We start from the raw sequence: 15262 nt of genomic DNA on the forward strand, positions 1-15262 counted from the left end.
CTTAGAGGCTGTTGAAGTGGTCTTCTGAGAGGGACACGCCTCTGCCCAAGTGGCATTACTCAGGTTTTCTGGGCTTTGATTTTTTTTTTCCTCACAGTGGTAGTTTATAGAGTAATATTTAATTCCATTCATAGCAGTTTGTCCTGTGGACAGAACCACATCTTTAATCACTCTCTGCTCTGATTTAGAACAGTGCTACTGTTTGCTCATGTTTCTTTTTGCTGAGGCTCAGTTAGACTAAGGGATGATGATTCCTGTCTGGAGGGCAAAACCACCTGTTGCAGATCCTCCTGGTGTCCTTTTCTGAAACAACATCATTAAAATATACGTAAAGTACACAAGTGAATTTTTACCTAGGTATGCACCTACAAGGCTGCCATTTAGATCATCATATAAAATATTTCTAGTATTCCAGAAGGCCCCTGGTACCCTCTCTTAAGTCAGTACCTCCTCGAGGCGCCACTGGCTAGGTTAGACTTACTGACCTGTATCACCACAGGTTAGTTTTCCCAGCCTATACATTTTATGTGATCCTGTTAGAGTCATTTCTTTAGACTAACCTCCGTGTTGGGTACATATTTACTGTTGTTTTTCCTGAAAAGATCCAAATGATTCTGTTCCAGGACTCCGGGAGCAGAGGCTGAGCAGCAGGATGCAGCTAGTGTGGAACAGTCACCACAGAAGGAGTGTGGGCAGCCTGCAGGGTGAGTACAAAACTTAGTTCCCTAAGATGAAACCCTCAGCTCTGTCTACCTCATTTTACAAAATAGTCCTTCCTGATTTGTATTGATTTTTTTTTAATGGAATTAATACATGCTTGTTAAAAAAAACTCATAGAATTACTTAAATAGTAGATAAAGATTCCACATTCATCCTGCCTACCCCTTTCCCAGTTTATTGCCTAGAGGTAATCATTACTTGTAATTTGTTTTCATTCATGCCAGCATTTCTGTGCATATTGATTTACATGGTATACGCATGAATATGTATATACCTTTTTTACATAAAATGAATAATGCTGTACATACCGTTCTGTACTTGTTTTCTTTGCCTATTATATTGTATTGTGTACATATTTCTATGCCACTTCATTTTTTAATGACTGCCTCCAGGTCCATTGTGTAGACGCTACAGTAATTTGACTAGTCTCCTGTTGATCTACATCTGGATTGTTTGCACGATTTATTTAATTTTAAAAAGTGAAAATTGATGTGGGTTACTGGCTTGTGCAGCCTGCTTTTGTTTTTAGTTAAACCAGCTAGCTCACTTAAGCAACTCCAGAACTGCTTCTAACAAGTGTCTTTTTTTTTTTTCTGACACTTAAGGGTATGAGAAGAATTTCAAGAACACAATCTACAATTCCAAAAGCAGAAACTTAATGTCAGTGGGGAAGAATCTCTCAAAAGATAGTTGATGTTGTGTATCATACAGTATTGTGGTGGTGTGTCCATTCGGCAGGTTGTAAACAAAGCATCCTGTGGTTCATGTCTGGTGTAACTGATAGCCGTATGGCAGGTTGTAGACAGTTTTTATCTTTGAATTGAAGAACTTGCTGGCATTGCATCTCCTGTTTGGTTTTCTTTTCATGTAGGCAAGTGGCTGCTCTTCCTGAGATTCAGACAACCCAGAATCCAGCACATGAACAAGAAAATTCAGGTATGTGGGTGGGTAACATGTTAGACCAGAATCCAGCACATGAACAAGAAAATTCAGGTATGTGGGTGGGTAACATGTTAGAATTTCAAAGCCAGAAGCACTACAAAAATCACCTTGGGGCTTCACTGGTGGTTAAGACTCCATGCTCTCAATGCAGGGGGCCCTGGTTCAGTCACTGGTCAGGGAACTAGATACTACATGACGCAGCTAAGCCCTCACAGGCCACAACTAAAGAGCCCACATGTCACAAGCAAGACCCTGCACAGCCAAATAAATAACTAAATGTTAAAAAAAAAATCGCCTTCTCCACCTACTGATTTTCTAGATTAAAGGAAAAAGAAGTCAAAACTCTAAAAAACTTATGTGATTGGCCAAAGGACACCAGACTAAGACCTATACTATAAATACTCGACTGCTCTGTTTGTTGTGACAGCAGTGTGACTTTAATAGCTCACAAGGAGCTGCCTTCATCCTTTAGTTGTCACTAGTGAAAACCAAGAACCATTCTTATTCTATAATATAGCCAGATTTAGGTTATGACACCAGATACATCTCCATAGCACTTCCATCTGTCCTGATAAATTTCATCAGTAAACAAGTAGTCACTTCAAGACTAGAGAGCTATGGATATAAGTCTTTGCTCTTTTCCATTGAGGGGATTCCTGGAAGAAAACCAAGTAGAGAAAATGCTTAGGCATAAGGTTTGGGCAGTACTCACATTCTGCTGATTTGCTGATTCCGGGAGGGGATTGATGCGTCTCTGTGTCAGCGGGCAGTATGAGGGGTAGAGGGTTAGTGGCTGAGTGCAGACTCTGGAGCCACGTAGGTTGAAATCCCAGCTTTACCACATTAGCTGTATGAACTTGGACTCCTTGACCTCTCTCCATCTCAGTTTTCTCACCTTTAAAATTAAGATAATAATGTCACCTGCCTCACTGGATTGTTCTGAGGTTTATCTGAGTTAATTCCTGGAAGCGTGCCTCATACATGTTAACCATTGTTATTTTTTAGCTTTGACTCTATTGAGGGCAATTACTTAGTGTAAAACAGTCAGATTGTGATTATAGAAACTCACTAGAGAGACAGTATAACTTCACGTAAAAATATGTGTGTATATTCTTGTTTTTGTCATTTTCTAGCTCTAACCTCAGGCAAGCTGCTCCACTTCTTTGAGCCTCAGGTGTGTTATCTGTAAATGGGAATGATAAAGCCAGCTGTGAAATGTTGTTAGGCTTAGAGATGACGTGTGTAAAGGACTCAGTACGTGTGTGCTGCGGCATCCACTCTGGCCCCTGTTTTTCTCCCTCACAGAACCTAAAACGGTGGAAGAGGAAGAAAGTAATTTCAGCTCTCCACTGATGCTTTGGCTCCAGCAAGAACAGAAGCGGAAGGAAAGCATTGCTGAGAAAAAGCCCAAGAAAGGACTTGTTTTTGAAATTTCAAGTGACGATGGCTTTCAGATATGTGCGGAAAGTATTGAAGGTGAGTGGATTAAATTAGGTCGGCCTGACAGCACAGGCTCTGTTCAGCCAGGGCTGCACTTTATCTGTAGGAGTACCATTTATGAGGGCGGCTCCGAATATGACACGTTGGATTGGAGACACTAGAAGGCAAGAGGCCACTAGTTAGAGTTTTGCTGCAGTAGAGATGTCAGGTAAGAAAGCCCACTTCTGGAAGGAGAGGAAAGGAAAGGAGGGAAGAATGGACACATTCATGACTGCTTGGATGTAGAGGGCAGAGAGAGATGAGTCAAAGAAGACTGAGATTCAGGCCTGGGTGACTAAAAAGAGTGATATGTAAAGCGAACAAAAAAATAAGTGTGCAAGTTCTATATAGGATGTATTGAGTGCAGAGTATAGGAGGAGAGATCACAGACTCAAGTTAGAGGTGGAAGGGATTGTGAAGGTTTTCTGGTTACACCCCTTAATTATAAGGAGCTTAGAGGTTGTGGTCTCTTTCCCACAGTCCAGGTTAACCATTATTGCTGTTACTGTGTTGGTTAGGGGTACAGGGAGTGCAGAGTTCATACCACATATTCAGGTTTGGGACCTGAACTGCCCTCTAGGGGAGTGAGTGCTTGGGGATCAGGGGTCGTTTTCAGAAGATAGGCATCTCCTCACTGCTTTTGCATCCTTTGTAATAGAAAGGAGCCCTGCTGGGTGGGACACCTTCCCAGCTTTCTTATTCACTGAACTGATTTAAACTAAGAAAACAACATAAAGCTGATTTAGCAGGGGAGATTTTCACTACATTGGTATTGAGATGTTTGACTGAATGTCTTCTAAAAAAAAAAATTTCTTATTTTATATTGCAGTATAATCAATTAACAGTGTTGTGATAGTTTCAGGTGCATCACACAGCGACACTTAACTGAGTATCTTACTTCCTTACAGATGCCTGGAAGTCACTGACAGACAAAGTCCAGGAAGCTCGGTCAAATGCCCGCCTGAAGCAGCTCTCATTTGCAGGTAATGCTACAGAGATCATCTTCTGCCTGTTTCAGTATCCTCTGGTAGCTTGTGACTCTAAGCTACAGGGTTGATTCTACGCCCTAAAAAAAAATCATCCTCCTTTTTAAAAAAAAATCATTTTTCATACTTTAGTGAGATATAAACCTTCTACTACACAGTATACCCATTTAAAACATACAAATCAATGGCTTTTAGTGTATTCACAGAGCTGTGCAAGCCATCACTACTGTAGAATTCCAGAACATTTTCATCATCCCTAAAAGAAACCCCATACCCATTAGTGGTCATTCCTCAGCCCCAGCCCCTGGCAGCCACTCCTCTGCTCTGTCTCTGGATGCGCCTACTCATACATTTCCTGCAGAAATGAATCATACAGGACATAGCCTCTTGGGCCTGGCTGCTTTCATTTAATATAACTGTTTCAAGATTTCTCTACTGTAACATCACCTCAGTACTTTATTCCTTTTTTTCTTCTTTTTTACAATTTTTATTGTAGTAAAATACACATGACAAAATTTTTTAATTAGAAATAATTTTAAATTATTTGTAAGTATACACTTCAGTGGATTAAATACAGCCACCTTGTGCAGCCATTGCCACCATCCATCTCTATAACTTTTCTTCATCTTATTTGTTTATTTATGTTTTTGGCTGCACTGGCTCTTCATTACTGTGTGGGGGCTTTCTCTAGTAGCAAGTGGGGGCTACTCTCTAGTTGTGGTGCATGGGCTTCTCATTGTGGTGGCTTCCCTTGTTGTGGAGCACAAGCTCTAGGGTGCACGGGCTTCAGTAGTGGTGGCACATGGGCTTAGTTGCCCTGCAGCATGTGGAATTTCTCCAAACCAGAGATGAATCCATGTCCCCTGCATTGGCCAGCAGATTCTTTAAACCACTGAACCACTAGGGAAGTCTGTGTAACTTTTCATCTTGTAAAACTGAAACTCTATATCCATTAAACAGTGACTCCTATGCTCCCCTTCCTACAACTTCTGGTAGCCACCACTATTCTTTCTTTCCGTCTTTGTGATTTTAACTATTTGAAGCACCTCATGTGAGTGTTTGTCCTCTTGTGCCTGGCTTAGTACACTCAGCATAATGTCCTCAAGGTGCATCCTTGCATGTTGCAGAACTTCCTTTTTCAGGCTGAATAATATTCCATTTAATGTATATTACATTTACTTTATCAATTGATCCATCAGTGGGCACCTTCTTCAGGGTATCTTCCCGACCCAGGGATCAAACCCACATCTCTTAGGTCTCCTGCATTTCAGGCCAGTTCTTTACTAGTAGTGCCACCATGGGGAAGCTAAAAAAAAAAAAAAAAAGCGATACAAATGAACTTATATACAATCCACAGACATGGAGCTTCCCAGGTGGTGCTAGTGGTAAAGAACCCGCCTACTATTGCAGGAGATGCTGGATTGGGAAGATCCCCTGGAGTAGGGCATGGCAACCCACTCCAGTATTCTTGCCTAGAGAATCCCATGGACAGAGGAGCCTGGCGGGCTACAATCCATAGGGTCACAAAGGGTCAGACATGACTGAAGCAACTTAGCACGCACAGACATAGAAAACAAAGTAGTAGATGCTGGGAGTGAACCACACTGATCACTGTGTTCCATAATCCAGAACCTGTCTATCATTCACCATCTCCCAGGCTACTACCTTGTCCTTGTCCTCACAACCTTATGTTCTAGTGGCAGCTGTCAGTACTCGGAAGAAGATAAAATGGAGTGATGAAAGAGTCTGACACAAGGGTAGGTAATTGCTGGTAGGGAGTCTTTTCTAGATAAGAGGGTCAGGAAAGGCATTTCTTGAGGTGACATTAAAACTGAGACCTTCCTGTCTCAGGTAACTTCCAGTTATGTTCACCTTTGTTTTCCCAAGATTCTTTCTGCCGCAGTGGATAGACGGAACGAATGTGGGTGATACAGCAGGTGATCAGTAAATATTTGTTGGATGAGTAAGTGAATCGCCCACAAGAGACGAGGTTGTTCCCACAGTACTGTATTCTACACATTTATCTAGTTGCTTTCACATTGCGAGGTTTGTGTACGTAATATACCTCTCTCTGCCAAGGGCTCCTTGAGAACAGGCACCATGCATAACTCATCTTTCTTTTCCTGTTATTGACACAATGTCTAATCTCATTGTAAGTCCTCTAGTAAATGTAGCGTTAAACACTCAGACTAAACCTTAAAATGAATTTTGTGAAAATACCCATAAGTATCTTTTTAATGGCTTTTTCTGTCGGAATGCACAGGAATCTAAAACTTGTAGGAAGAAATTCTTGGGGAAAAGCAGTGTTCTTTAGAGAAAAAAGTGGGACTCGCCTGGGGGTTCAGTGGCTAAGACTCTGTGCTCCCAGTGCAGGGGGTCCAGGTTTGATCCCTGGTCATAAACTGGATACCACATGCTGCAGCTAAGAGTTTGCTTGCTGCAACTAAAAATCCCTCGTGCCACACTGAAGACTGAAGATACCACGTGCTGTAACTACGACCTGGCACAGCCCAATAAATAAATACATGTACATATATATTTAAAATGTTTGTCATTGCCTTTTATGGCTTAAGCTCTTATATTGTCAACTTGTGTTTTATACTTGTATAGGTTGAGTTATAATCAGAACAATAATTTTATCATAAGAATGTTGCTTATCTGGAGACTTACTTTCTGCTTGCCTCTAGAACCAAATTATATCCCTTAGAAATTCTCTTAAGTGAAGTGGAAATTAGGCATCTAATAATAACTTTTCCCTTTTTAGAAAAATTATCCAAGATGTAAAATTTTACAAGTTGAAAAAACTAACTACCACAATAACAAATTCAAAGGTAGGATGAGGTTGTGATTGTTAACATTTAAACACAGATATCCTTCCAGACAAAACATAAGGCCCCCAAATTACACTGGGGTTCAGTTCAGTTCAGTTGCTCAGTCGTGTCCGACTCTTTGCGATCCCATGAATCGCAACATGCCAGGCCTCCCTGTCCATCACCAACTCCCGGAGTCTACCCAAACTCATGTCCATCGAGTCAGTGATGCCATCCAACCATCTCATCCTCTGTCGTCCCCTTTTGCTCCTGTCCCCCAACCTTCCCAGCATCGGGGTCTTTTCCAATGAGTCAGCCCTTCACGTGAGGTGGCCCAAGTATTGGAGTTTCAGCTTCAACATCAGTCTTTCCAATGAACACCCAGGACTGATCTCCTTTAGGATGGGCTGATTGTATCTCCTTGCAGTCCAAGGGACTCTCAAGAGTCTTCTCCAACACCACAGTTCAAAAGCATCAATTCTTTGGTGCTCAGCTTTCTTCACAGTCCAACTCTCACATCCATACATGACCACTGGAAAAACCATAGCCTTGACTAGACGAACCTTTGTTGGCAAAGTAATGTCTCTGCTTTTTAATATGCTATCTAGGTTGGTCATAACTTTCCTTCCAAGTAGTAAGCGTCTTTTAATTTTATGGCTGCAGTCACCATCTGCAGTGATTTTGGAGCCCAACACTGGGGTTACATCTCTATAAATATGCTTTATATTTAAGCAATGTGTCCGTTGGAATTACTTGTATTCCACTGGAATTCCATGTATTCTAGCACAGTTAGGCCTGTGAAATATGTATCTTGTCTACAATACACACCATTATTATTTTGTTATCTACTAATAATACCAAAAACAGTAATTGTGAATGAAATAATACTGTTTATTTAATTAGCTATTTGCTAGTGTCAAAAAGAGGGTTGGCGGTTATTACTCTGTCCCATTCGTTAATGGAGGAAGACAGTCATTTCAGAAAGCATTTCACCATCTATGCCAGCAGACTTACATAAATGTTGTTTTTTATAAAATAAAAAGAAATAAGTGCTCATTAATGGATTAAGACTTAGAGTAAAACAAAGTGGCTATTGGGTATATTTCTCCATACGTTCACTGTAATAACATGGAAGAGAGTTCTCTGTTAGGGTTTACCAACATTCCTTATAAATTTTAGTGAGGTGCCTGTGTGTATGTGTATGAGCTTATAGAATCCAGGTGCTCCATTACCTATAAACAAAAATGGAATCATAGTTGGAGTTACACAGTCCAAGGTTCAAATTCTGTCACACTAGCTAGGTTACCTTAGGTGTGAATCTAGATTTACTTTCCTTGAGATGAGGCTAGTAATTCCTGCCTCATCTCATAATTCATGGTCATTATAACTATATAATGAAATAACACCACATTTCCCATGTACATAAGAACATAGAAAGGAAAATAGTCCAGAATTGGATGGCACGCTTTTTTCACTATCGCAAGTGTTTTCCATATGGATCTGTATCCACATTATTTCATTGGCTACCTAATGCTCATTTCTAGCTCATCTTTATATAATTCACTCTTGAGCACCCTCTGGCAGAGTTGTTCCCTAGCTTAGGCATTTCTGTGGTTATATCTGTCTTCTTTTGGCTGGGTTCTTCATTACCCTGGTGCCTTCAATCCTACAGGTGTGAACGGTTTGCGGATGCTGGGGATTCTTCATGATGCTGTTGTATTCCTGATTGAGCAACTGTCTGGTGCCAAGCACTGTAGGAATTACAAATTCCGTTTCCACAAACCAGAGGAGGCCAATGAGCCCCCACTGAACCCTCACGGCTCAGCCAGGGCTGAAGTCCACCTGAGGCAAGTTCTTTTCCTTTCCTTAAGCAGTTTGTGGTCTGGATTTTATTGTCTACTGGTATATTTATTTTCCCACTTAACCTCTGAGACTTCCTGTTAACACTGTCCTTCACTGGTTCTGCTAAACTATCTCTCTAAACATATCTTAATCTTTTGGCTCCAGGAAGTCAGCATTTGACATGTTTAACTTCCTGGCTTCTAAACACCGGCAGCCTCCTGAGTACAACCCCAATGATGAGGAAGAGGAGGAGGTACAGCTGAAGTCAGCTCGGTAAGTCTGGAGTAGAGAGAGGTCATCAGAAATACTCTTTGTGAATGAAATAATACCATTTGCAGCAATATGGATGGACCTAGAGATTATACTAAGTGAAGTGAGAAAGAGAAAAGCAGATATTATATGATATCACTTATATTATGTGGAATCTAAAATATAATACAAATGAACTTATTTTACTAAACAGAAACAGACTTACAGACATGGAAAACAAACTTACAGTTACCAAAAGGAAAAGGGGGTAGGGATAAATTAGGAGCCTGGGATTAGCAGATACAAACTACTACTATATATAAAATAGGTAGAGTACATCATAAGAAATGCTGGGCTGGAGGAAGCACAAGCTGGAATCAGGATTGCCGGGGGACTATCAATAACCTCAGATACGCAGATGACACCACCCTTATGGCAGAAGCAAAGAAGAACTAAAGAGCCTCTTGATGAACGTGAAAGAGGAGATCTCGTGAAAAAGTTGGCTTAAAGCTCAACATTCAGAAAACTAAGATCATGGCATCCGGTCCCATCACTTCATGGGAAATAGATGGGGAAACGGTGGAAACAGTGGCTGACTTTATTTTTTCGGGCTCCAAAATCACTGCAGATGGTGATTACAGCCATGAAATTAAAAGACGCTTACTCCTTGGAAGGAAAGTTATGACCAACCTAGACAGCATATTAAAAAGCAGAGACATTACTTTGCCAACAAAGGTCTGTCTAGTCAAGGCCGTGGTTTTTCCAGTGGTCATGTATGGATGTGAGAGTTGGACTGTAAAGAAAGCTGAGCACCAAAGAATTGATGCTTTTGAACTGTGGTGTTGGAGAAGACTCTTGAGAGTCCCTTGGACTGCAAGGAGATACAACCAGTCCATCCTAAAGGAGATCAGTCCTGAATATTCATTGGAAGGACTAATGTTGAAGCTGAAACTCCAATACTTTGGCTACCTGATGCGAAGAGCTGACTCATTGGAAGAGGCCCTGATGCTAGGAAGGATTGGGGGCAGGAGGAGAAGGAGATGACAGAGGATGAGATGGTTGGATGGCATCACCGACTCAATGGACGTGGGTTTTGGTAGACTCCGGGAGTTGGTGATGGACAGGGAGGCCTGGCATGCTGCGGTTCATGGGGTTGCAAAGAGTTGGACACGACTGAGCAACTGAACTGAACTGAACTGAAGGTCCTACCATGTAGCACAGGGAACCATAGTCAATATCCTGTAATAAACCATAAAGGAAAAGAATATGTAAAAGAATATAAAGTACAATCACTTTGCTATGCACCAGAAATTAACACACCATTGTAAATCAACTATATTAAAAAATAAAAAAAGAAACTCTTTGCTTCCCTCTCTTCCAGTTTTGCTTGGATCAGAATATCCCAAATAATGTTTAAGAAGAGGAATATAGTTTGTGTTGAAGTAGCAGTAGCTGGCTGGCAGAGAGGAATATGTTACAGAGGAGAAATTCAAATAACTATAAGATGTATATTTTATTCAATTATGGTATACTCTGTCAGCTTTGGGTGTACCACCATAGACTTCATATATAACATATTATAGGCATAATTTTATAAGGTGGGCTTCCCTCGTGGCTCAGTAGTAAAGAATCCTTCTGCCAATGCAGGAGCTTCGGGTTTGATTCCTGGGTCAGAAGGATCCCCTGGACTAGGAAATGGCACCCCACTCCAGTATTCTTGCCTGGGAAATCCCATGGACAGAGGAGCCTGGCGGGCTACAGTCCATGGTATCACAAAAGAGTGGGACATGACTTAGCAACTAAGCAACAATAAATTTTTATAAGGCACTTGTTATGCTTAGCATTGAACACACAGTGTAGTCATATGCTTTAGGACCCTTCAATCCAAGACTCAAAACTGATGATTTCCTAAAGAGAATTTATTAATAACGAGCCTTCTTTCTTTAGGAGGGCAACTAGTATGGATCTACCAATGCCCATGCGTTTCCGGCACTTAAAAAAGACTTCTAAGGAGGCAGTTGGTGTCTACAGGTATGGCTAAAATTATAGAAAGAATTCTAGAGAACTAATGAAGTTTTCCAAAATAAAAGTGGACCAAATGCTGAAATCACCTCCTTCATTCAGTAAGTGAGGTTTTTATCAATATTACTAATTGAACCTGATGTCCTGGGATCCTGGAGCTCCTTGCGTTGAACAAGGAATTTAACAGTGAGCATTAAAGTAGTGCTACTTCTAGTGGGTTATGGAATGGAGAAATCTTTAATCCTTGGCCATTTGTTAGAATAATTAGTATATTCACTCAAATCAAGTGGGTCCAGTTTTTCTTTCCCAAGTGTCTGTCTCTCCTGGAGAAATAGAGACCAATAGATTCTATTGAATAGAACCAATAGAAATAGGAACCAATAAATCTCTTCATAGACCTGGAGATTTTATTCATGTATTCACACATTTAACCTTATTTGCAAAATCGGTGGCTGACGTCTTTTCCATCTTTACGTCCTAGGTCTCCCATCCACGGCCGGGGTCTTTTTTGTAAGAGAAACATTGATGCAGGTGAGATGGTGATTGAGTACGCTGGCAATGTCATCCGTTCCATCCAGACTGACAAGCGAGAGAAGTACTATGACAGCAAGGTGAGTCCCACACTTGCACTCTCCAGTTCTTTTGTTATGGAAGGGGCCATCACCTTCAAAGATGGTCCCCAGATCCCAGAGGAATTCATGTATTTTATTAATTAGACACTGTTTTTTATTACATTTTAACATCTCTGAATTTGTAGTGGGCCCAGTCTACTCGAGGGATTAGCTCACAAAGATACTCTTTGAAGATTTGTCTGAATGGATCCCGGGATTGAAAGCACATTGTGACGCCAGTTGTAGGTTTCTCTTGTGGAGACGTTAATAAACCCGTGGTCCGGTGCCCGTAATCTAGGGATTTCTCGAGGAAGCATCCTGAAAGATGGGAGAAATCCAGAAATTTTACCAGGAGGAACTTTGTTCGTCAGTGGCTAAGATCACATCAGAAAAAGGTTGGGTGTTGTCAGGCCTGAGCTGTAATCATCGCCAGGCTCTTCTCTGTCCTCCTTCCTGCAGGGCATCGGCTGCTACATGTTCCGCATCGATGACTCCGAGGTGGTGGACGCCACCATGCACGGGAATGCCGCCCGCTTCATCAACCACTCATGTGAGCCCAACTGCTACTCTCGGGTCATCAACATCGATGGGCAGAAGCACATTGTCATCTTCGCCATGCGCAAGATCTACCGAGGGGAGGAACTCACTTACGACTATAAATTCCCCATTGAGGACGCCAGCAACAAGCTCCCCTGCAACTGTGGTGCCAAGAAATGCCGGAAGTTCCTAAACTAAAGCTGCTCGTCTCCCCAGTATCGGAGTACTAGGACCCAGGGCCTCCACAGCGATGCCGAAGGCCTTTGCCAGCAGCCAGGTATTCCAGGATTGAGCGGGCACAGTTGAGGGGCCTCTGTGACGGCTGGGCTCCCTTGGGTCCCATATTCACATTCTACATGTGATCATAGTCCTGGAGAGAGATGAGGTCTAGAAGAAAAGATCCGCGATTGGCTTTCTACTGGGGCCCCTCTGATTGTGTGCCGTTAAAAAGTGGGAGAAGGTCCCTAGCAGACTTGCCTGGAAGGAGCCTGTAGAGGGTTAGTTGTGTAGGGAGATTGGCCTGAGCACCTCCTCAGAAGTTGCCATCCTCGTCTTGGCGTTTCCGAAGCACTGTAAGCGAGGGGTCAGGCACAGCCCTGGTGCGGGGTTGGTTGGAGACCTGACAGTTTGCCAGCCGGGCCCAGCCTGTAGCTGTGTGTTGAACAAGGAGAGACGGTCTGGTGGTTTTCCCTACTATCCTCCCAGTTGAGAGTTCCCTTCTGGTTGGGAGACAGGATTCTTAGCACCTTTGGTGTCAAAAGCTGTCTTGGGGTTGTGCCAATTCATTACCAAACATTGAGCCTATGGGCTTTAAGTGGGAGTGTTACCCCCATGAGCCTTATCTCAGTCAGTCACCTTCCTAAACAATAGGAGCGGCTTCCCTCTCATTCCTTCTCTTCACTCCAGTTTCTCGTTTCCCCATTCTGCATCCCACTGCTTTCCTGTTCTCTCTGGGTGGTAGGGGAGAGTGACTCCCTGTGTAAGAACACTTCCTGTTGGGCATAGTATGTGCCTACAAGACGTTCCCTGAGCCTGTAAGCACTCCCAGTGGGAAAGTGGACAGGAGCCATTGGCCGTAACCAGACAGAATTTGGAGATGTTTTCATAAAGCTCCACTGAGAGTTTTAAAGAAATATATGTAGAAGAGGAAGATTATTTAAATAGGATTTGAATCATGCAACAGTCAGAGTTTCACAACCAGGATGACCCCTGGGTCCCATTCCTAGGACATGGTAACTTTATTTTCCCCTTGTTAAGACATAGGAAGACTTAATTTTTAAATGGTCAGTATCCAGTTGAAGGCAGAACACTAATCAGATTTCAAGGCCCAAAACTTGGGGACTAGACCACTTTATATCGAGGGACGTCTGCCACCTGTGTAAAATCTGTGGCTAAAGCAAATGAAATGAAATGACACTACTGCCCTGATTACTCCTTAGGATGTGGTCAAAACAGCATCAAATGTTTCTTCTCTTCCCCAAGACGGTGTCCTGAACTTGTTAAATTAAGTCATTGGATTTTACTCGGTTCTGTTTACAGTTTACTATTTAAGGTTTTATAAATGTAAATATATTTTGTATATTTTTCTATGAGAAGCACTTCATAGGGAGAAGCACTTATGACAAGGCTATTTTTTAAACCGCGGTATTATCCTAATTTAAAAGAAGATCGGTTTTTAATAATTTTTTATTTTCATAGGATGAAGTTAGAGAAAATATTCAGCTGTACACACAGAGTCTGGTTTTTCCTGCCCAACTTCCCCCTGGAAGGCGTCCTTTTCGTTGTTTAACGTGTAGCTTGTTTGTGCCCTGTTGACATAAACGTTTCCTGGGTTTGCTCTTTGACAATAAGTGGAAAAGGAAGGTGCCCCCAGCTCCATCGGGCCACTCCCCTCCTTCCCCAGCCAAAGCTCCTGAATGGCTGCGGTAGGATCTCGACACAGCGGTTCCTCCTCCTCTTGCCTGCCTCTCTCCCTCCTTCCTGGCACAGCCCAGTGCTGAGAGGTGAGCGCCAGCACTTCCCTGTCTTTCCTCCTTCAGAGTTAGCAACCAAGCTGAATGGCAACCTGACGTTTTCCATCATCACCTGCCTCGTAGGTCACCTCGTCCCCCCTCTCTCTGCCCACCAAGTCCTCACGCCTGCAAAGACCCCCTGGGTCCCCCCATGCCCTCTTTTGGGGCAGCCCGTTGAAACTGAAGCACAGTCTGACCACTCACGATAACGCAGATGCTCCTCGGCCTCTGTCAGCCACGAGGTTTCAGAGCAGCGTAGTCCAGTGGAGGGCCGGGCGCCTCTTCTCACCACGAGAGGCCCATTCCTCCAGAAGGAAGTCTAGCAAAGCAATACGACTCAGCCCAGCGCTCTCTGCCCCGGGACTCACGGCTCTGCTGTGCCTTCCACCCTGGGCTCCCTGTTCTTCCGTGACCTTAATTAAGAACTTTGGTGGCTCTGCTGGAACACTGTCACTGTTTTCTCTGTTGTGCAGAGAACCCAGCACTGTGGCCAGGATGGCAGAGACTCCCTGTCATCTCAGAGAAGTGCCAGCAGGGGCCTGGGGCAAAGCAGTCTGCCCAGACCTCACCTCCCTTTCTCCTTTTGCCCGTGAACAAGATACAGTGGCCCAAGGGGTTCCACTGGTGTCTGGTTTCCTTTATTATTGCACTGTGTGAGGTTTTTTTGTAAATCCTTTTATTCCTTTTTCTTTTTTTTTAAAGAAAAAAAAAAAACCTTAAGCTGCATTTGTTACTGAAATGATTAATGCACTGACGGGTCATGAATTCACCTTGAGGAAGACCCAAAGGCCAGTCGGGAGTGGGGGAAACTCAGCTCAGTAGACCTAGTGATTGCCCTGCTAGGCCGTGCTGTGCTGTGAGCCCCCTCCTCATCTCTTTCTACCAACCCCAAACCCTGAGGCCAGGGGAGGAACCCCCAGCTTCCTTCTCCTGCCAGCTGCAGATGGTTTGCCTTGCCTTTCCACTCCCTAACTGTCAACCACAGAAATGAGGAGTTCCTCCTAGATCTCAGCCTTGAGTCCATTGCCAAAATTCAGCGTACCTGCCAGCAA

The 15262-nt window shown here is 43.0% G+C and overlaps 1 protein-coding gene across 5 annotated transcripts in view; it reads left to right on the forward strand.

The window, feature by feature from the left end:
• Positions 1 to 13703, forward strand: part of KMT2A (lysine methyltransferase 2A) — a 73960-nt gene extending 60257 nt beyond the window's left edge. For 4 of the 5 annotated variants that reach the window (XM_081541104.1, XM_081541105.1, XM_081541106.1 and 1 more), the window contains 9 exons: positions 624 to 704; positions 1592 to 1656; positions 2968 to 3138; positions 4050 to 4124; positions 8610 to 8788; positions 8949 to 9052; positions 10976 to 11059; positions 11532 to 11661; positions 12121 to 13703. In XM_081541104.1, the coding sequence (XP_081397230.1) occupies positions 624 to 704; positions 1592 to 1656; positions 2968 to 3138; positions 4050 to 4124; positions 8610 to 8788; positions 8949 to 9052; positions 10976 to 11059; positions 11532 to 11661; positions 12121 to 12396 (1165 nt within the window). In that variant the 3' untranslated portion in view covers positions 12397 to 13703. Of the gene's footprint in view, positions 1 to 623; positions 705 to 1591; positions 1657 to 2967; positions 3139 to 4049; positions 4125 to 8609; positions 8789 to 8944; positions 9053 to 10975; positions 11060 to 11531; positions 11662 to 12120 lie in introns of all 5 variants that reach the window. The other variant, XM_081541107.1, reaches the window with a different exon arrangement.
• Positions 13704 to 15262: the final 1559 nt, after the last annotated feature.

The sequence above is a fragment of the Giraffa tippelskirchi genome, chromosome 11 (genome assembly GCF_054371585.1).
Source record: "Giraffa tippelskirchi isolate mGirTip1 chromosome 11, T2T-mGirTip1v1.2.pri, whole genome shotgun sequence".
In the NCBI taxonomy this organism is placed as follows: domain Eukaryota; kingdom Metazoa; phylum Chordata; class Mammalia; order Artiodactyla; family Giraffidae; genus Giraffa; species Giraffa tippelskirchi.